The following is a 21,294-nucleotide window of genomic DNA, read 5'->3' as shown; positions in this document are numbered from 1 at the left end:
GACAAAACAAATTTACAAAAGATGAAACACTTTTACAAAGCTGGACACCAATTTACATTTTGGAAAACATTCTTACATTTTATTTGAAAAATTGCATTAGTAAAACACTTTTACCAAGAGCAAAACAAATTTACGTTTCAGAAAACAAATTTACAAAATCCAAGACAATTTTTAAAACAACGAAGCACTTTTACCATTTCTGAAACAAATTTAGATTAATTTTTAACGGAAAGGGGATGTACCAAACACCGGAACTGATCTGGTACCAAACGGAGTACCGGTACCATGGCTGATTTAATGGGCTATTCGTAGTTTCACTGTACTGGCAGTGTGTACTTAGACTTGCATGGCTTAATCTTTGAGACAATGCTACTGGCAGGATCAACCAGGTAAGCACCCAAGTTGGTTCCTACACTTTAGATAGATAGATCTTTATTTGTCCTTAATAAGGAGATTTGTTGCCACCGTCTGTACAGGAATACATGTATGAACACAATAACCATAACCATCCACCCAGCCTCACAGCAATGGTGCCCCGCATCCCACAAATATACACACCAGACACATATGCACACACTGGGCATATATAAAACACACCGAACACATATGAACACACTGGACACAAATATGCACACCGGACACATATAAACACACCGAACACATTACAGTGGCATTCTGTTTAGCAGTGCTATGGCCGATGGGACGAAGCTTCTGATCAAACCGGGCTCGCCTACAGTAAGGGGATCTGTACCTGCGACCGAAGGGGAGTAGTGTGAAGACTGAGTAGAGGGGGTGTTGGGGGTCCAGTGTTATAGTGCGTGCTCTGCGTATGATGGCTCTGTTGTTGAGGTCAGACTCACTTTGTGTAACGTCATTTGGTTTCTCTCCATCCAAACAAACTAATTGACCACTCACTTTATCACTTCCCGGTCACTTCCAGTGTTTGGTACATTCCCTTTCTGTTAAAAATGAATGTAAATTTGTTTCAGAAATGGTAAAATTGTTCTGTCATTTTTAAAATTGTCTCACTGTTTGTAAAAGTGTTTTTTTGATTTTGTAAATTTGTTTTCTTAAATTTAAATTAGTTTTGGCCTTGGTAAAAGTGTTCTGTTAATGTCATTTAGTTTCATAAAATGTAAAAATGTTTTCCAAAATGTCAGTTTGTCTCCAACTTTGTAAAAGTGTTTCATCTTTTGTAAATTAGTTTTGTCCTTCAGGGCCACCGTACACAAGTCATTAAATAAGGCAACAGAAAACAGAATCTCTGAGTCGAAAAACCCACTGGCTTCGTAAGGTAATGGTCACTCAGCAAACTTAGTATATAAATACATTTAGGAAAGCAAATGGCTCAAATATGTTACCCGAGTTATTTTAAATATAAACAGTTCAAAACAATACACATGCTATGCACACTTTTTGTCATTGTGTCCTCAAAGACATGATTTATGTAGTATTCATATGATTTCTACATTTTAAAACATGAATTCAACAAGCACCAAAATAATTTAGACGCTGGGTTTAGCAAAATTATGGACATTTTGTATATGACTAAAGCAAAAACTTAAATGTGCTTGAATTAGTGCTCCAGACAAAATATATACCTGGTAGGAGAAGTAATCTTAAACTTATTTTAAAAAAAATCCACACAATTATGTCAAAGCATTGCAAATGTTTAACTGAACAATTTGATGATTGATTTGATTTGTGCTGCCAGTCTTGGAGACATGGCTTCATCCACAAGTGTTTCATCCCTATTTGCACAGCCTTTAGCTGCAACTAGAAATTGTTTTCAATTCACCTATACCTGTGATTCTTTTTAGACTATGGATGTCCAAAAAAATGTCCAATAACAGAAACACTGTAAAATTCACAAAAAACACAAAAACAAAAACCAATATTGAAGAGGATGTTACTTAAATACAAGTTGTTGAATTCTTGTTCATTTTTAACACTTTATCACAGAAAATGATCAGTTACTTTTGTGTATTGATCAGTTTTTGTAGTTCCTGATGACTGCCACTAGATGCCACCGTGTCCCTATTTGCACAGAAAATGCACACAAAAAGTCAAATTTAGAGATTACATTTCTTGTGGCAGATTTTCTTTTATTTTTGAAAAAAGTTTTAAGGGTCTTTCTGAAGCTGGATACATATTATAAAACTGCAAACACACAGCTCATGTTTATAAGCAAGAAACAGGAAGATATATGCTCTCAACAACAAAGCTTCAATTTGATTTCCAAATTTGCATGTACATATTTGAAACTAGTGTGTACAGTATTTTAGACACTTTGGCAGTAGGACTGTATTTTTCAATGCATGTTGAAAGTTGAGTTATGTGAAAACATAGTGAATTATGAAGCTGTTCAATTCTAGTGGTCCTTACAATGAAATGATAATGATAAACAAACAAGTACATAATGTTAAAAAGTTGTTTTAAATACACTGCTATTATAAAGTTGTAAAATTCAATGCAAGAAATTATAATACATATAAATAAAGAGCTGTTGAGTTTGTAAAAGTCCAAATGAAAAAAAAGTAAACAGAATTCAAATACTGTCGAATGTTACATGAGACAAACTTTGTTGAGATGTTGAAGGCTAAAAACCTCAGATTTTTTATATTTGAATTTATCATATTGCTAAGACGTAATTAAATTAGCCTTAGCAATTCAAATTTAGATTCATAAATAAACAAAGTTATAATTTACAATTACAATTCAATCTAATAATCAGGCTAACAAAAAGTAGCTTCCATCATGTGTCATCAAAAAAATAAATAACGTGGATTTTTGAGGAGGCAATGCTAAACCCAGTGAAGGATGGTTCTTCAGTCGTTGTCATAGATGCAATCTGAGAAGAAAGAGAGGAATGAAATGTAATAGTTATAATTAAAGACTTTAAATTGGGATATAATGATATAAAGCTATGACGAATTTCCTGATAAACATACCATCTCCAATATCGTCATAGATATCACCATCGCTGTAATCAAGAATGAAACAATCAGTACAGACCTCATGTAGTTAAGTCTCTCTTTCTTAATCTGTGTGTATGAAAGTGTGAAACTTTCTTTTACTTACTCCATGTCAATGTGACTGGTTGAAACATAACCGACTGGAAAAGACAAACAGATAGATTAAAGACTAGGACAATCCAGTTTTGTGGGTAATACTTTAAACATGCTGTTGTGCAGGGCAGCTATTTATGTTTTGATCCATTAATAAAGAGACAAAGAGCAGCGGATACTCACACTTCCCATCCTCATTCCGACAGATCAGTTTGTTGTCTACAGCTTTAGCAATCACATCAAGTTTCTCTCCTGCTTTGACTTGAAGGTCTTTACTGCCCCACTTCTTATTATTCAGTGATGGGATGACGTTCACCTGGTACAGTACCTGGACCTCCCCATCATACTGAAAGAGATCAAAAAAACATTTTAAAAAACTTGTTTGATTGTGTTTCCTCAATCACTTTACACAACTTCCATCATTATTTTCTAATGTTAGTGAATCTGGGTAAATTTTTTTTTAATAAAAAATAGCTTTTGTATTTTGTTTTATATTAAATTAAAAATTATGAACTACAGTTTTTTATTACAAATTTCCATTTTTTCAGCAGATGTGATCTAAAAAGCCAAATGGATAAACACGACTAAATACATAAAAAGGGCAACACACTTTAAACTTTTTCCTGAAGTCCTTCTCTTCTTTCTCAAACTTTTTCTGCTTCTTTGAGTCCATCTCTTCTGTTTTGCCTTTGCTTTTCAAGGTTGGAAGGCTGAGGAGAAAACAACAACAACAACAGCAACAGGTCACATCATGAATCTAAATGTGTGAGAATAATGGTATGGTTATTCTAATATCATTCTTTTTTTTTGTTAATGTTGTAGTTGTTGTACCTGCTGATGGGAGGTAGGGGAGGCACATTTTGAGAGTCAACATCATCATATATCTCCTCATCAATGGCCTCAGTCTGATCTGTGATCACACAATGAAGGAGAACTTTTAGGCACTGTAAATTCATAGACATTCATAAAGGGCATGATTTAATCAGTTTGTGTTTATTTAATCAATTGCCAGGGATAAAGTGTATAAAGAGACAGTAGGGAAATTTTGTATTTTGGCTGGTGAAGTTTAAATGCCAACTATGATGGGCAAATTGATTTAGAACCATACAAATGTTGCTAGTTAGAGCGATACATTCTGATGATTCGTGAGAGAGTGATAATGTATAAAGCTATCAAACCATAAAACAACGTTTATCTTAATTTAGTAAACATTAGCCAAGATAGTTTAGAGGTTATAGCTACTTCTGTGGATATCCCATTCCCAATCTCAACTATCAGAACTGCTAGAGCCAATTTAGGCATTTCTAAACTGATCATGTCCTTTTGTCTCAACACCGCACTTCAGACACCTCCTTACTGTTGCTTAACAACAAAGTTAGTGACAACTATGAGGTGATTTAAAACATGACATGACTGCTGTTAGTTTTACAACAGGCATTTGGAGCTCTGACATTTGCCAATGACTTCACCTTATAGCCTTGGTGAGTCACATGCATATACTGCTTAAAAGCAAAAAATGAACATCCAGAAAAGAAAAAATCTGAGAAAGAAATCTCAATCACGGTGAGTGATACCTGAATTCCCCTCTGCAGTAAACTGGCTGGGCGGAGGCACTCTGGCACAACAAAAGAAGAATTATTAAAGAGGTACATCATTGCTGTCATCACAATATTATCAATCAAATGTTCATGATTCACAACCCAATTTTTCAGTGAGCAGAGTTGTTAAAACATACATTTAAAGTGTTAGCAGATGATGCTTTGATTTTGTGATTGAGTTAAAAGTCGTACAACAATTACAGGCAGACTAATGACTAGAAAAAATTAGTAAAATTAAAGAAATTAAAAATATGAGGAGGAAACATATTGATTTTAATTTGTAAGTCCATATTCAACAATGGTAGTCACTTTGAGGTGATCTGATTGATGAAAAAAAATCAACATTTAAAAGCAGATTATCAGCAGATCTGAGAGAGGAGTGATGGCTCTAAAGATCAGAGATAAAACAGTAGCAGTAGGTCTGCGATCAGTCTTACTACTGAGTGTATTTTACACTTTAGTGCTGACTTGACGTCTGCTTCGCTCGAACATCCGCAGGAAGCCGCGAGGCTTCGTGAAAGAGGACCTAAGATCCAAGGGACTAGAGAGCCAACCAAGGGTTAAAAAACCTACGCTCCTTTTTTCCTGTTTCCTTTTAGCATTTAATGTTTTGTTTCTTTTGTAAAGGTTTCAAGCACCAAAACTCTCTTTGGGTTTTATCAATTAGTTTTTAATAAATATCAGTCCCCACCTGACTTCCAGATTTAGATCAACAACATCATCATATATTTCTCCTTCTTCTCCTGGCAGTGGAGGCAGGACGACTACAGGACAAACAAGACATAATGTAACTGGTGGCATGCACATTAACCGGCTGCTAACTTGTAGTAAATAGATGTTGTACTACCAATTTTAACATACCTCCTGGTCCTTTGATCCCACTGTAGAGGAAAAAAAGATATCAATATGTAGTTAACTTTAAAATCTCACAGGTAAGAGTTACATCAAGTTAACAAGGTCATGAAAGAAAGGTTTAACTTTTTCCCCACTAACAATGTTAAATTGTTATTTCATTATTTTGAACCTAATGTTGAACAGAGGTAGTTTATTGTTTTATAAAGGTCATAAATAGGCTTAAACAGATCTGAGAGAAATCTACAGAGTCCAAAAGAGTAGCATGATAAAACACCCAATGAACCTGGTACAAAAAAAAAACTCCCAGAATGCATTGTCCCAATGTTCAACAAAATGATTCTCTATATCAGAGCTGACATTCATGCATACTGCATGTCTATAACTTGACATTTCTGGTACCTGTTATCAGCCATAGCTACATCGATGTCATCATAGACCTCGGGGTCGTAGGCCTGCTGAGCTTTGTGATTCTTCAGAGAGTTGAAATCAATTTCCACTGATGTCGTCTTTACATAACCAACTGTTAGAAAAAGAGAAGTCATATGAAATAAACACAAATTTCCTGTGCTGTCCTGAATATTGTATATTTCTGATTATTGTATGTCGTATGTATTTATAGATGGGAACCAATGGATGTCATGACAGAAATTACTAAAGACAACTGGACCCATGGGGAAGGAATATTCAAACTTACTGGATCCATCCTGTGTTCGCCCCAACCATTTTCCCTCTGGGTTACCCTGCACTCGTATGATGTCCAGGCTGTCTCCCTGCTTCAGAGCAAGGTCAGTCTTACTGCCTCGACAGTCCACACAGGCCTTCCCTTGGTGGACTGCTTCAAGGGGACCGACCAACTAACACACACAACCATGCACATACACATTAAAATACAGATAAATAAAATAGAGCAACAAAGGATAGAAGCGTCACTAAAATTAAGAGCAGACAAAGTTTATTAACTAGCTGAAGCAACAACCCCCATTTGTTTATGTACCCGCTGTGTAGGAAAAGTAGGTAAGTGTTTTATTTGTTGTAAACACAGTTGGATACTCTAAGAAATACTCTATTTATGTGAGCTTTATGAGAGGAACAAACAATACTCGTTTTATGTTTGTCTGTCTGATACGAAGCTTGAACCATTAAAGTGTTTAGTAAGTGTAAACAGCTTGTTCACAAATGTAGGAAGGGGTTGTTGTTTCTATAGGGGGCAATGTGATTTACTGTTTATTCTCTGGTTGCATCTTGTTCCCATGAAAATGTAGCAGTTGTCCTAGTTCCAATATTATATGCTAAGCTAAGCTAACATCATGTTTGTTCTTGCTTAATATTTATGGTCTCATTGAACTCTTGCAAAACATTTATGGCAGGCTTTGTTGGGAGTTCCGGTCATGGTTACTCACTTTGAATTTCTTTCTCGCATCTTGTTCTTTTTTCTCACGCTCCTTCTGCTCCTTCCTTTCAGCCTCCAGTCGTTTTTTTTTCCTCTTTCTCATTTATCTTGTCTTGTTTCTGGTCAGCTAAATCCCTTTTTATATCAAGAGAGACAGTGCATCAGAGGTTACATTACACAAGATCTGTAAAATATATGTTTTAATATTTTTATAAATGAGCTGAGAGCGATAAGAAAACAGAACTCGTACCAGCTTGAAAATGTCATGTCTTCATTTATGCTGATATTAAAACAAAGGTTTATATTACAATACCTTAGCCTAACCTCACATATAACACAACATAAATCAGGTTTTTATATGATTATAAACCAAAACAATATCCTGAGGAAATACACCAAATCAGTAATAACTACAGTAACCAGTAACTGATTTTAACTTAACTTAACTTAAGTGAACCACTGAGCAGTAAAATGTTGTCTCTTTCTATTTCCATTAACTGAAAGTTCTTCCCCATATTAATTAATTCTTGTAGTGTCACCAAACCACCACCAGAGGGTGGTATAAGTTAAAGTGGACATAAGAGTCCTGACCTGGGATTTAGACAAATACTCATGCAAGGGTGATCTTAATTGCTGCAATCACACATGCACTAAACTCACGAAAATGCCCTGACATTGTCAAGGTGAGCTGCATGTGTAAACGAAAAAGGCAGAATTTCTAATCCCTTTACCTGGACTCTCCCTACCTCTACCCTGGTAACATTTCTAAAAGAAGTCAGGGTGAGGCGATGGGTGAGAAGATAAAATCAGGGACATTTTCCGCGAGCAAGTTGACGGTACTAAACGGACTGTATATGGCAGTTTCTCTCGTCTTCTGACCACTCATAGCACTTTTACATTAAATGTCACATTTACCCTTTCACACCACATTCACACACTGATGGCAGAGGCTGCTGTGTGAAACACCCTTCAGTGTTAATTAATCACATTTATACATGTGAACATGCCCTGTTCCCTTTCCTACTCCTCAGCATGTTCTTTAGCACTCAATCGATGACACTGTGAATACATACAGTTACATGCAGCTTTGACATAAAGGCAAGAATAGCTGTCTTACAGCACTGCTTCACCCCCGTCTTGGATGTTGTAAACATTACTCTGTAACTGTGTCTTAATTCGGGGGTAGGATCCTTTGAAGGATCCAGTCTTAGTCTGTATAATTTGTTCAGTCTCGAGTGAAATGAGACAGTCTGGTTCAAGAAGGATTTCCTGTTTGGGTTACCACCTGTTCGTGCCCTTACACTGACATCACATTGCACTGCCTCTGATACCTAACCAAGCTTGAGTTAAGTATTACCATCATCATAGTTATAAAGGCAACTTTCAAGTTTCAAGGTATCTGTCTTTTTTAACATTTGCATGGCTTGTTACTCGGTTGAAACTAAATACTAATATTTTGCAGTGTATTACTCTGCCTCTTGAGAGTCCACCATCTCATTAGATTCACTGCATATAATGAGATTGAAACTACAGGTGCAGCGCATTTGATGGAGCCTTCCAAATGGGACAGCCTTTGACACACTACTGTGATGCAATTGGTCTTCAAATATGCCCTTGAAAGGATGCAGCCCTTGTACCATCCTTCATGCCTATGTCTTGCCTTCTGAAACCACCACCCTCTTTGGTCTGCCAGGGTAAACTTCATGCTGTGAGGGACGTTTGAAGATGCAAGTTGTTTCCCTGAGTGAATATGTGAAAAGAACTAAAGTTGTGCCAAAGTTTTTCAGCTTTTGACATAAACCAAAATCTGGTTATGATTATAGAACACAACTCTCCATGAATCTATCATAAATAAAAAGGTATCTATTATTTAATTTGTGGACAGGGCTAAATATGTTAGATAGGAGATGATTAAGAACAGTCTCTTACCATCTCTCATCAAGGTCCTCATACATCTCTCCGTCATCATCATCACTTTCCACCTGGTTCCAGAGAACATATGAATAAGATCATTCTAGTTCATGAAAAATGAGTGGATAAAGATTTGATTATACATGGACTAAACAATTCCCCTGTCCCTTTAAACCCAAGTGTGTATGTGTCTGCATATGCACATGCATTTCAGTGTGTCTCACCTGTCCCTTCTGACTTGGATGACCTAAAGAGAAACAACAAATCAGTATTACTATAGAATTTAATACTTGCGCAGTAGCTTCCGTATTGATGTGTTACATACACTTATAACTGAGTAATCTGTCGAGGCAGATGTGTTTTTACCATGTTTCAAAGATAAACAACCAAAAGAACCACCTCAAAAGAAACAACCTGATGCTGCTTGAACATGTTAACCAATGTAGTTCCTTATCTGTGCTTCCTGTAATACATGTTACAAAGTTCAACACGCAGTTATTTTCTATCTTCCTGTTGGCCTAAAAACATTTAAAAGAAACACACATGGCTGTTTTGAAATATTGTATTTTATCAAATGGTGAGTGTTGGTGAACCTGTAGATGGTGGAAGAGGAGGGGGAGGGCTGCTGAACTCGTCAACATCATCATAGAAGTCCTCCTGCTGAGGCCTGAAATGCAAAGGTTAGATTCACCCTTTTGAAACTGAAGTAGCTTTATTTGGGAGAGTTGATAACAGAAATCATTTAAGGCGTGTGTTTGTGTGTGTGTGTTTATCTGCATGTAAGCGTGAATTACATGGTTCCAGGATGTCGTGGAGGCAGACTAGGAAGTGCTTGCTGTGGGGGTTGAGTCGGGGTCACATGGTTGATATTGTTACTGGGATGAGAGGTAGGAGGAGTCGGGATGAGAGGTTTCTTAAAGGTGCCAGGACCTGTGACAAAAAAATGAGATGTTTAAGTAGAGAATTTGAGTGACTTGAACAGCAAACTTGCGGTCAGACTTATTTAAATGGTTATGTGGAGATAAGTAAATTGATTGACGACTTTCTCAAAACCAATAAGGGGAACACGTTTTAATGGTCTGTGCAAAAACAAGTCAGACAGGTTCTTTAAAAAAAAAAGACAAAGTCATTGTACTCTGCATTTCTGCATTTAAAATGTTACGCAAAGATGACAGGGGAACAAGATGGAGTGACTGGTGTACAATATTTTAGTAGTAGTTTGTGTTAGAGCAACTTTTTACTGTTGTAGGTGGCAGAGGTGAAGCTACATTGAACTTTTTTCCTTACTGTTGAATTTTATTTTTAAAAGTTGAATGTATTATATGCCCATCATTGTATTGGTGCATAAAATCCAAGTTTAAAAAGAAAGTAAGAGAATAAACAGAATATCAGACACATCTGGTGTGCAGTGGAGTGAAAGTATAAAGAAGACAAAATGGATATAGTTTACTACAAGCTTCTAAAACTGATAAATAATCTGGCAAGACCTGTTCACCAAAATCCTAAAATCCTTTAGAAGGGTGTCAGAGCACAAAGCATGGACACCAAAATTTAAGAAACTTTATTACCCCACTTTCCCATCAATGACCTGGCTGCGGTAAATAATTGATTCTGATTGGCAAAAAAGACTATAACAACAGTGATTAATTCACAAAATCAAAAACAATGACAAAGACAACTAGATCAAACTTTTCATATCAAATAAATTCTTGAAAAGGAGTTCTTGCGCATTACATCCCTCCTCACTGGCACTGAAGCATTAGTTTATAGTTACTTTTGGTTAGCATTCTAAACTGGTAAACAATGTGGCCAAGCGTTTTATTTTTTTCATTAGCATTTAATATCCCTACGCCAAACACATAGACTGTATAAATAATGGACGTAGTATCCGTGACACTCCCCGTCTGTTTCTGAAGTGCTGTTTTGAAGCCAATCATCGGCGGGAAACATATTGGAAATGCAGGACTCAACCTAACTGCTGTGGAGCTAGTGTGAGGTAAAGAGGCGGGCTTTGAGCCTCCTAGCCAACAGCTTCAGTGATCCTGCCTGTCAACTAAGTCAGCTGTGCCTCTCATTATGGAAACTCGCAATCTTGATATCTTAAAAAAATTGCTGCGTTAGGAAAAAATGTGTGACTACACTCTTCTTTTGTACCAGGCTGTAAACGTGTTTATTTCTGCTGTAAAGATCAGCTTTTTTCAATTTGTGTGTATGTCCCATGGAATTGCTATCAACCATCAAATCTGAGAGACTATTTGTTTAGCTGTGTTAATAAATCAACTAAGTCAATCAAATCCTCTTTAGGTCAATGATTGGTGTCAATTAATTTGCATCTTTATTTATTTATGTATTTATTTATTTATTTATTTTTTTTTATTTTTTTTTTTCTCTCTTTTTTTTTTTTTTCTTTCTTCTTTTGTATCTTTAGTTGGTTGCCGGGTAATAAGCAGGATAATGTATGGTGAGCAGGTGGTTATGTGAAATAGAATCCATTAAGGGACAAGACCCTTCTGCTTCTTGTCTCACCCTGTTGGAAGTGTATTTCACATAACCACCCAATATCTATACATTACCTCTTTCATATTTACGCATGTAGAGTTACCATTAAGGCTCCTGTATATATCATGAACTGTTAAAGTTACTGAGAAAAAAAATCAATGTTAACGAAACTAAAACCAACATCTAAAGTGATGCATTTAGTTATTGTTTCTGTTTTTTTCACCCCAAACTTGCACGAAATGGAGATTAGTTCTGATCAGCTGTTTGTCTAAAAGCAGAGCCTCTCATTCGAAACTCTCCCTGTTTGCTGGAACTCACTTCCCCATGTGTTGAAACGGACTCAGCTGTCAAAGCGCAGAGCGAGGGGGGAGGTGAAAAGAGAAACTGGACAGGGAACTTGTCCGAAGATATAGAGGAACTGAGAGTGTTTTTGTAACTTTAATCTTTTATCTGAAGCTCTGAACAAATATGCAGCGCAACCAGCAGTACACTTGTACAAAATCCATATGCAGATTCTGTGTAAATGATAGCAAGGTTTCTATCAACCTCAAGGGAAAGTTGTTTTCTGTTTGATCAGATTACCCAAAGTAAACTCTGCAAGCTACAGGTGAGAACTTCACTGTGACCACACTGACTTGCGAAGCATCCCTTCTTCACACCTCAGACATGCTATCATGCATAGTGACCATAGTAGACAGAGAAAACCCTCTTGGTTTTCAGACTATAACCAGACCTGCATTCTTTTTACCGCTTTGTCCCTTGTCTAGACAGCAAATGTCTGGCACATTGTAGAGAGAGAAGATTACATACAGTAACTGTACATACAGTAACTGTGTAGGAAATGTAGGAAAAAAAGGATGATTGTGTCTTTTTCAGGTTTTGATTTTGTTATATTTGTTGCACACTGTTTGGGAGCTGGGGGACAAAGATGTATCTCAGAAAATAGAAAACAAATGAGGAAAATGCAGCCAGAAATAGTGAAAGTATTCTTGCCTGCAGAGCCACATGTCTGTTTTGGTCAGCTGCTATACTCTGTCTCTCTCCTGATTTTCCAGTATTTAGCAAGCAAATGAATGTGTTCAATACCACAAGATAGAAAGACAGGAACGGGATAATTTAATAACTACTATAAGTCTACTTTTATCCAGTTTAAAGGCTGCTATGTTGATAAATTATGATATTAATTATCCTTTTATTTCTTCATGTCAGTATCTCATTTAGAACCAAAGACCTGACAGATTTGTTGAAAAGAAGGCATATCCGCAGTCAGATAAGTAAGTAAACAATTCTGTGGCCATCAATACCAGTTCCTCAAAAAATGTGAGCCCCACACATTTTAAGAAACACGGTGTGACTTCTTTTTTAGTTTAAGTGGTGTTGTAGAATAATTTACAGTATGAGCAATTTGATTTTGGTTTTAAAATAGGTGAACTGATTTGTATGATACTGATGAACTGTTATTGATGAAACATCTCATTACAGTCAGTCATCAAGTTCATTTGTTTGCATGATTAAGTTTGGAGTCTGACCATTTCATCTGCTGGTATTTCTGGATCAGAAATGTAACCAAAGCAACTGCCAACATTCTCTTATTGCACAGGTTGATGTTTGGAATATTACGGTTACACGCTCATAATGTCAAGTAGCTGATCTGTGATCTGTTTGGATCACCCTCCACAGTTCAAATTGCATGTGATCCACAGATCGCTGGAAATCATGTCATCCTGGTGTACTGTAGCAATGTGCATATAGAAAAGAAAATCGAGGGTGCAATACCTGTTAAGGAGCAATTATTTTTTTAATGGCTGATCTGCAACATTTTTGGCAAGTCATGATACTGTAAGCTTTAATAGGAAAGTCAGTTTAGAATTTGAGTTAAGGTTAAAATATGTTTATTATTCATATGGTAACTATTTACATACAAGTGTATGTAAGTTATTATTTGTGTATGTGCAATGTTATAATTATTTCTACAGCATCATCTAGTTGGGACCAAAACATTGTTGAATGTACTTCCGTGGTTCTAATTACATTTACCTGGAGCTCGGTCATCCTAGCCTCTCATTGGTTGGTTCTGGGACATGTGATTGAGTGACAAGGAAGTGTTGTAATGCCGATCCAGTGTGGCTAAAGTAAAGTGCTACTGAGAAAGTAATCCGTCTCTATCCTGCTGTTTCTTAATAGTAGAGTGATCCAACAACCACACATCGAACCCTCACGTTACAATGCGATCTGAACCGTCAGATTTGTGATCTGTCACATCCTAGTAGAACCAACTGATCAAATAAACCCAAACCACCAATCTTGTTACTTGTAACTTTTTACTAAATCCAGATGTGAAATAGTTGAATAAAAGCATAAAAAAGCGATATCACTACCGAGGTTGGGCTGTTGAATATCAGCATACTGTCTTCAGCAATCAGCCTGTCTTAGTCATACAGGCATCATGTTGTGTTGTTTGAGTCATGTGATTGATCAGGTGGGAAAACAAGTCATTTGTTGCTGATTAATGCTTTTTATTACTGAATAACAGCTTGTTAAGATTGTTTTAGCAATCGACTTGTCCGCCAATGCCGGTATCACAGCCGTGCTGATATTCAGTACAACAGCATAACCAAGTGTGATATCACTGAAAGAAGTGATATTGTGCTTTTTTAATAGTTAAAGAACAAACAATAGCTTGAAATGTTGGATGTCAAAACTAAATGTGATCAAATTATGAGGTAAACGTGTGTTGGAGGACCAACACGAGACTTGCTCAAATTGTAGCATCACCAGTTGGTGAATCTCCTTAAAAGGGCAAATTTATCATTTAAAAAGAGAAACACAACTAAAGACAACAGTGATGGAGGCATCTATAATACTAGGTTATTAAAAAGCTGGGTGGGCTGGGAGCTGAAATGAAGGGTTTCAAAGACACCAGCTGGAGAGAAGTAAATACTTTTTTGAGCTGTCCATTATGTAAAGCTAATACAAAGCTATCAGAAAGACATTAGAAAGATTAAAAATGAGCACTGTAACCTCTCTTTAGATATGGCATCATTGTTTAACAAACAAATCTGTTAAATCAAGTTCAACTCACCATCATCCGAGGCCTCAGCACCTCTCTTGAAGTTCTCCAGGTTGACTTTGGGGGGTCGGTTGGGTTTGGCAGGCGCAGGGCCTAGAGCTAAACTGTTGGGGAGGGGGTTACGTTTTGGGCCTGCAGTGGCATCACTGTTAACTTTGCCTATCTGGGTTCTGGTCTGAGGTGGCCTCCTGATGCTTGGTTTTTTATTGGCTGGAGGTTTTGGAGGAGGGGCAGAGATAGTGGCAGCAAGCGGTGGCTTCTTGGCTCCATCTGATTTCACATCACCATCTGACGACTCAGCCTTTTCCTTCTCCTTGTTGAACATATTTTGAGCATTCCTGAAGTTGGACGTGGGCTTAATAGCAGGGCTTGGCACTGGGGCAGGTTTGTTTGCTGGTTTGTTTTGCAGGTTTGTGTCTGCGTTGGATCCTGCGATTTCTTCATTGTGCTGTCGTAACTTTCCAATGCTGCTGCTCGGTTTTTGTTGCAATGGAAGCTTGGGTGGTGGTGAGCTGGTTACACTTCCACCACTGTCTTCTTTAATCCAGCTGGGCTTGGAGCCGACTGCCAGAGATGGTTTAGGAAAGGTTGGTTTGGTGTCGGATAAGGTGTGGCTGAGGGGGGGCTTGTTGAAAGGGGGCTTCTGAATGGGGGGTTTATTTTCGGTGGCCTGTGAAAGAGGTAGCTTATAGGGTACCTGCTGTTTATTACCAACAAAAGGTTTGCTGTTTGTGTTGGTGTCATCCTGGGGGCCTCCAAACCGGCTTGCCAGGGCTTTAGCTCTGTTTGGTTCATGTACGTCTGTGTCACTTTTAGTTGATACTGTGTTTTTAAGAAAAGAAGGAGGTTTAGGAGGAGTATTAATTGCACTGCCTGAGAGGCTCTCCAAGACAGGTTTCTTTGCCTGAATGGTCGGGCCAGAGGAGACTGTGGGATGCAGGGGTTGTTTCGGGCGTCCCACGGCTGGGGAGGAGGTCTCGTCAGTGCTCGCTCCACCCGCCTGGAAGCGAGCCATCATGGCCTTTACATCCCCTTTTTTATTCTGGGAAGACTAGGAAAAGAAGGAGAGTTAATAACCAGAGTGCAACACCAGAACTGAAAATAGACGTAGGATTTGCTGTTCATGGTAGAATATGAGGTTTCTCAAGCAAACAGAAGCCCAAAAAACAGAAAAGAAACTGCTGAAAGAAGCAAGAGAGGAGTTAAAGAAAACAAGATGCACCCTTTGACTGACTTTGACTGACATAATTTCCTATCAGGGGATTACCGTCACTTATTTTTAAACATCCAATCCGATCAACGCGCCTCCCACTCTCTGCGGCTATGTCAAATCACACAGTTCAGGAGGTTAAGGTCTTCCTTCAATTACAGTTTTTTTTTGTTTAGTCATGTTGTAACGCCTGAGATCCTGGAGCTTTCAAGTTCCTGGCAAACAGTCACAGTGTAATACTGATGCCTCAAAAATCTGATTAAACTATCAGGCAGTATTTTCATAGTGTTTTCTACACCTGTAAGTAATGAAACAAAGTTGGATTAAGACAGAAGAATTTACGGATTACAGACCAAGAGCCAATGTATGCCTTTTCCTGGCAATGTTTACGGTGAAGGGTTTGTTAGTTCATTAAAAAGACACAGGAGGGTATTTTAAAAAATACTACTTTAAGATACAGTAAGGAGTTTTCATGTTGTGTTGTGCTGAAAACTGCAATACACCCACTGTGGTAAAGATGCGACTCTCACCAACATGTTCATTTGTTGAGGAAGCAGATGAATGGAATACAGATCTTCTTTGTAATAATACTTTCCTTTGTGCAGGACAACCTTTCACAGGATGCAGAGTGATGACGTAATGTGTTGATTTCCAACCTCATGAAATTATTTATTGGAATGTAACAACAACAAGAACATTGTAAAGTGGGATTGAGTTAGCTTTACAAGGGTGACCAGACATACTGTACTGGTATAACATTGCCCATCATAGCACTGGTGTCATGATGCAGGCTCTGGTTTCCTAATAAATGTCAGAATAACATAAATATGCACACAGTTGGGGGTGCTGTTGGCCTAACGGTCTAAGCGCCCCATGTTTAGAGGCTATAGTCCTCGTCGCAGAGGTCATCGGTTTGATTCCTGGCTGGTTGACCATTTACTGCATGTCTTCCCCCATTCTCTACTCCCCACATTTCCTGTCTCTCTTCAGCTGTCCTATCCATTAAAGGCCAAAATGCCAAAAAATATAGCTTTAAAAAAAAAAAAATGCACACGGTTGAAGCATTCACACACCAGCATTAAAATTAACATTAACTCCTGTTCATAGCCATTTTGCTACCTAGCAAGCCCTGGTTGTAGAGTTTGGTCTGTCTAAAACAATACTTTAACAGAAAATATGCATCTAATTCTACTCCAGTATTGCCATGAGTACAAAATATGATGTAAAAAGAAAATGATCTAAAGAAAAGCAAACTTGATAACTGACTTCTTACTGCCAAACTTTACCAGCGGGAGTTCTAAACACTACAATTTGTCAAGAAAGAACTGATAAACACTACCAATCTCATTTTACCATGCAGGTCATGAAGAAGCATCAGTGTTAGAGTGATACTATTTCAAATGCAGTGCCTTTGACCACATTCAGGATAGAGCCAATTGATAGACAACACGTATATCACTTTGCCCACACAGGGAACCAAAACTGACTTCAAGTCAACACTTAAGATAAACGTCCAATAGTTTCCAGAGCAAGATGTACTGAAGCACACATGACTTCCAGTGACCAGGCTGCCCTTTATGGCAGCAGTCAGTGTATGTTTATATGTGTGTCTGTTGTTATCGGCTCTGGAACAACCTGCCCCAACAGATCCGCTCCGCAGGATCAATCGAGATTTTTAAATCCTCTCTTAAGACACACCTCTTCTCCCTGGCTTTTAATCTACATTGAGTGGACATCTGGCATAATCTTAATAAATTTTAATTTATTTTATTCTATCTTATTTTATTATACATTTGCACTGTTTAAGTATTCTAGTATTGTATTTTAGTATTGTATTGTATGCTATGTTTGTCATTTGTGCTGTTTTTGTCCTGTACAGCACTTTGGTCAACTCCGGGTTGTTTTAAACGTGCTTTATAAATAAAGTTTAAGTTGAGTTGAGTTATCACTCTTTTATATATACTCTTGAACCTTTCTTTTCCACTCAAAGCTAATATATACTGTATATGCCAAATGAGCCCCATATATTGTTGTGTTTACCTAAATGTTTTCGGATTAACCAAACAGTAAAATATAAGACTGCATAGACCAGGAACTCCTCTTAAAACTTTTGGAATACGAATATGCAAAGCAGCAGTGGCAAACAAAACTGTAAATACTAGAGCAAAACTAGAGTCCTCTTAATTTACCAGAATAAAAGCATCTCTCCTGCTGAGCTTTATTTATGGGATGCGACTTAAACAAGGATAAGAAATGGGAACCAAATTCATGGTAACCTCTTAAAATCAAAATGTACAAAGCTTACATTAAGTATAGATGTATGAATAGCTTATATGATATCATATTTTTAAGAAGAAAGATGCCTCTCATCAGCAGAAAGATTAAAGTTAAAAAACACTTTAGAGGTCATTCTGTATGTTATTTATACAGCTTTATAAAGTCATTAAATTCTAGAGTGCAAACATTTTACTACCGAGCAGATACCAGTGGAGACTTCATTACTTCTCATTCTACAGTTTGTATCGACTGCCCGGCTTATCTTTGTTGGGCAAAGTCGTACGTTACATGAATTTGGATAGGTAAACAAACTGTTCATTTGATAAGTATTAGTTGTTGAAGAGGACATGGAGAGATATTTATACTTGGTTTAGAGTTCATTACAGTTTCATTATTTGGATTTAACCTCTGCTGATTGGGTCATTGTTTCTGTTTGTCCTACTTGTGACCTTAACAGGCTTGGTTTGCTTCAGAGTGTTGCCATGGACGGTCCAAACAGCAGCCACACCTTTTTCTCTGGAGGCTGGTTTGACTGGAGTCACAGGCACACAACCAGGAAGGGAGATAGTGAGTGGAGATAATGATTATGAGGACTCACAGTCACAGTTATTCCTGCAGGAGGGCAGTAAAAGTAAAAGTGAGGGATAATGTACAGCGGAAAGTAAAATGTACAAAAAGAAGTGAAATGGGAAGTAAAACTGACGTGAGGATTAGATCTAGTGTTTCTCACAGTAACTGCGAACTGCAAACGTGTAAACACAGTAACACTTACAGCAAACCGTGTGACTACCAGTGAAGAAGATGTGTCCATTTCTCGAGAATAACTGAACCTTTTTGTATAGCCTGATATCACACAGGATCTGGCAGAGGGATTTCCAATGTCATCTTGTTGTCTGCAAACCCTGTCTCTTCATCACTACACATTTCTTTTGGACTTTAAAAAAATCTTCACATAGCTCTTTTACAGGAAAGAGATTGAAGGAAAACATCACAGTTTTGGTTCAAGATGTTAATCAGCTGAGTAACCAAAACATCAAAAGTGAATTGAGCTTCTTTTTGGCCTTTTTAGACAATGTTTGAAAATGAAATTGACTTGCAGAATTACTCTATGGGTTTGCAACTCCCTCCTTTAGCTCCCATTGTTCATTGAAAGGGTAGAGTTCTTTTTGTTGCTGGCTTAATATCAACATAGAGGCAAGTGCTAGCCATTCCTCACTAGCATAGCCATCACTCACTTTGAGAAGTGCTTGCACTTTTCAAAGGGAGAACTCAGTTTTCAGAAAAGCTAGTTAGTTACCTTTAACATCTAGGTGTCTCTGTGTCCTCATAACTCACAAACTATTCAGCAAGTGAATGAGCAATAACTAGAGAGATTAGAGATTTATTTTCTGTAAGTGAAACTTTTATGATGTTTTCTGTGGTTTTAAGGAAGAAAGTTGAAACATTTCACATTATGACGGTTGTAGTGTGATTTTATTTTATTTATGAGCCATATCAGACAGCCCTACTTTATCACTATAATGGTGACAATGATATCTTTGTTTGTACCAGTGGCATAATCAGGCATGTTAAAATTAAGCCTCACGTGACTGAATATGAAATCAGCAGGAGAGAAAAAGAGGAAAGTTCCTTCATCACACTTCTCTTTCTAAACTAAATTACCCAATACCAGACAGTTGAAATGACTGCTTCTCCAAATGTTAGTGCATTTGCAATTTTGTAAAAACCAACAAATTCTGTCAAGTCTGGGAAACACCTCAGACAGTAAAACAACACAACTCAACAGAGCAGTAAATTACATAATTGTAATCACCAAACAGTTTCATCAACTCCTCTCTACAACAATTTTTTAGAAAGGCAGACATTATTGAAGGGATATTGTAGGGCACATTCTGTCGTTAGTATAGCTCAGGCATGTGCATGATCCACCGCTAAAGTTCATGGTCATTTTCAGACATTGCTATGTTGAGCAGAAAGATATCAGACAGGTATGGGTTTATTAAGCAAGCCTTCATGTTACCACAAATGTAAAAGAAGTTCTAATAACAGACCTGTTATTAGGCACACAAATATTTTTAACCCAGTGACTCTTACTAGTGCAGAAGAGAAAGAATAGAATCCTCTGGTCAAAGCAAGAGGAACCATTGCTTCTATTTCCAGTATGATGAAAGTAATGGCTAAAGCTGTCTTGCTTAATATGTATGTCACAAAACCAAAAAAACAGCAACTAATGTGAAGGTTTCCTGTTTTTACATTATGAACGTGAAGATATGTAATAAGAAAAGGCATAAATATCAAACACTATCTAAAGGCAACTAAAAGCCTTCAAATTCCCAACACACTTAAAGTCTACTCAGTGTTGTTGAATGTAAGGGTGTGATGTATGAACACTTACCTTGAAAAACACTATATACAAGAATAGAAAGAATAAAAGGCTACTTTTAGTTTTGTTGCTAAGAAACATTTATAACATCCTTTCAAAATAAGGCATAAGAAATGTAAAACAAGTACCTGCAGCTCTATCATCGAATCTTTCCAAAGCCCCTTTTCTTTTAGGAAAGGGATCTTTGAAACTGTTCATTTGTACTCACCATACTGAGGAAAGCGGTCCTACTCTGCCTGAGTGGTTGGTATGAAGTGAGTGTGTTTGTTCAGTTTATCAGCGTGAGTTTCTGTTGCTGTCAAAGAGAAAGGCACCGAGAGGTAGTGAAAGACAAAGTGACTAAGCATTGAGTGTGTGAGCCTGTGTTTGTATGAGGGGGGGGGGTGTATACCCTTGTTCATGAGCAACTTGACAACTTCCTCTCTCAGCAGAGTGTGTGTTAGTGTGAGTGTGACTGTCACAGCCACTGTTATCTGTGTGTTCACATTTCCTTGATTTGCCTATCCCTGGCAAACTCCAAGCCGTGTCCCTCTGTGCTCAAATACTGATGCCCACTCCGATGGTGGCACGATATCAGAAAAACTACGTTGAGACTTCATCCTTCGCAAACCATTTTACACATACCAATACAATTAATTTTGTATCATCTTAATGTGACACGATAAAGAGACAACTGGCAAACACTGTAGAAGACAGTGCAGCATATCTGTCAATTTGTACTTCAAACAAGGCAATAAGCTGACTGTAACTTTGCTAATATGCTGATGATAAGCTGATGTTTACCATCTTAGTGTAAGTATGCTAACATTTGCTACTTCGTGTCATTTTCTAAGTGCAGCTCAGGTTGGTGGTTATACTAGCATTTGGTCATGAAATAAAGTTTCTAAATAATAAAACTTTTGACCTAATGGTGACGCGAGATCAAAAGTCAGGGAATGGCCAAAGTTCTTGGGATTCTATCCGAGTAGTACATAAACATAGACTCTAAATTTCATGTCAATCCATCCAAAAGTTGTTGAGACATCTCACTTAG

General features: G+C 37.5%; 1 protein-coding gene and 1 long non-coding RNA gene across 2 annotated transcripts; one reads left to right on the top strand and one right to left on the bottom strand.

The window, feature by feature from the left end:
- The first annotated feature begins 270 nt into the window (after positions 1-270).
- LOC117831490 lies at positions 271-6,304 on the top strand. The gene is made up of 4 exons (XR_004635007.1): positions 271-389; positions 1,218-1,294; positions 3,770-3,845; positions 6,141-6,304. It is a non-coding gene; the product is annotated as an uncharacterized LOC117831490 (long non-coding RNA).
- On the bottom strand, positions 2,085-20,577 carry fybb (FYN binding protein b). Its single transcript, XM_034710208.1, is given in 20 exon segments — positions 2,085-2,851; positions 2,952-2,983; positions 3,082-3,115; positions 3,252-3,414; positions 3,679-3,778; positions 3,900-3,978; positions 4,643-4,683; positions 5,121-5,207; positions 5,358-5,430; positions 5,528-5,547; positions 5,921-6,041; positions 6,216-6,375; positions 6,922-6,999; positions 7,001-7,046; positions 8,841-8,893; positions 9,047-9,069; positions 9,416-9,489; positions 9,617-9,752; positions 14,404-15,442; positions 20,470-20,577. Coding segments are annotated over 20 exon segments (2,385 nt in total). The 5' UTR covers positions 20,473-20,577; the 3' UTR covers positions 2,085-2,828.
- Between the last annotated feature and the right edge of the window lie 717 nt (positions 20,578-21,294).

This window comes from Notolabrus celidotus, chromosome 19 (genome assembly GCF_009762535.1).
Source record: "Notolabrus celidotus isolate fNotCel1 chromosome 19, fNotCel1.pri, whole genome shotgun sequence".
Lineage (NCBI taxonomy): Eukaryota > Metazoa > Chordata > Actinopteri > Labriformes > Labridae > Notolabrus > Notolabrus celidotus.
This window is presented reverse-complemented; position numbering and strand designations above follow the sequence as displayed.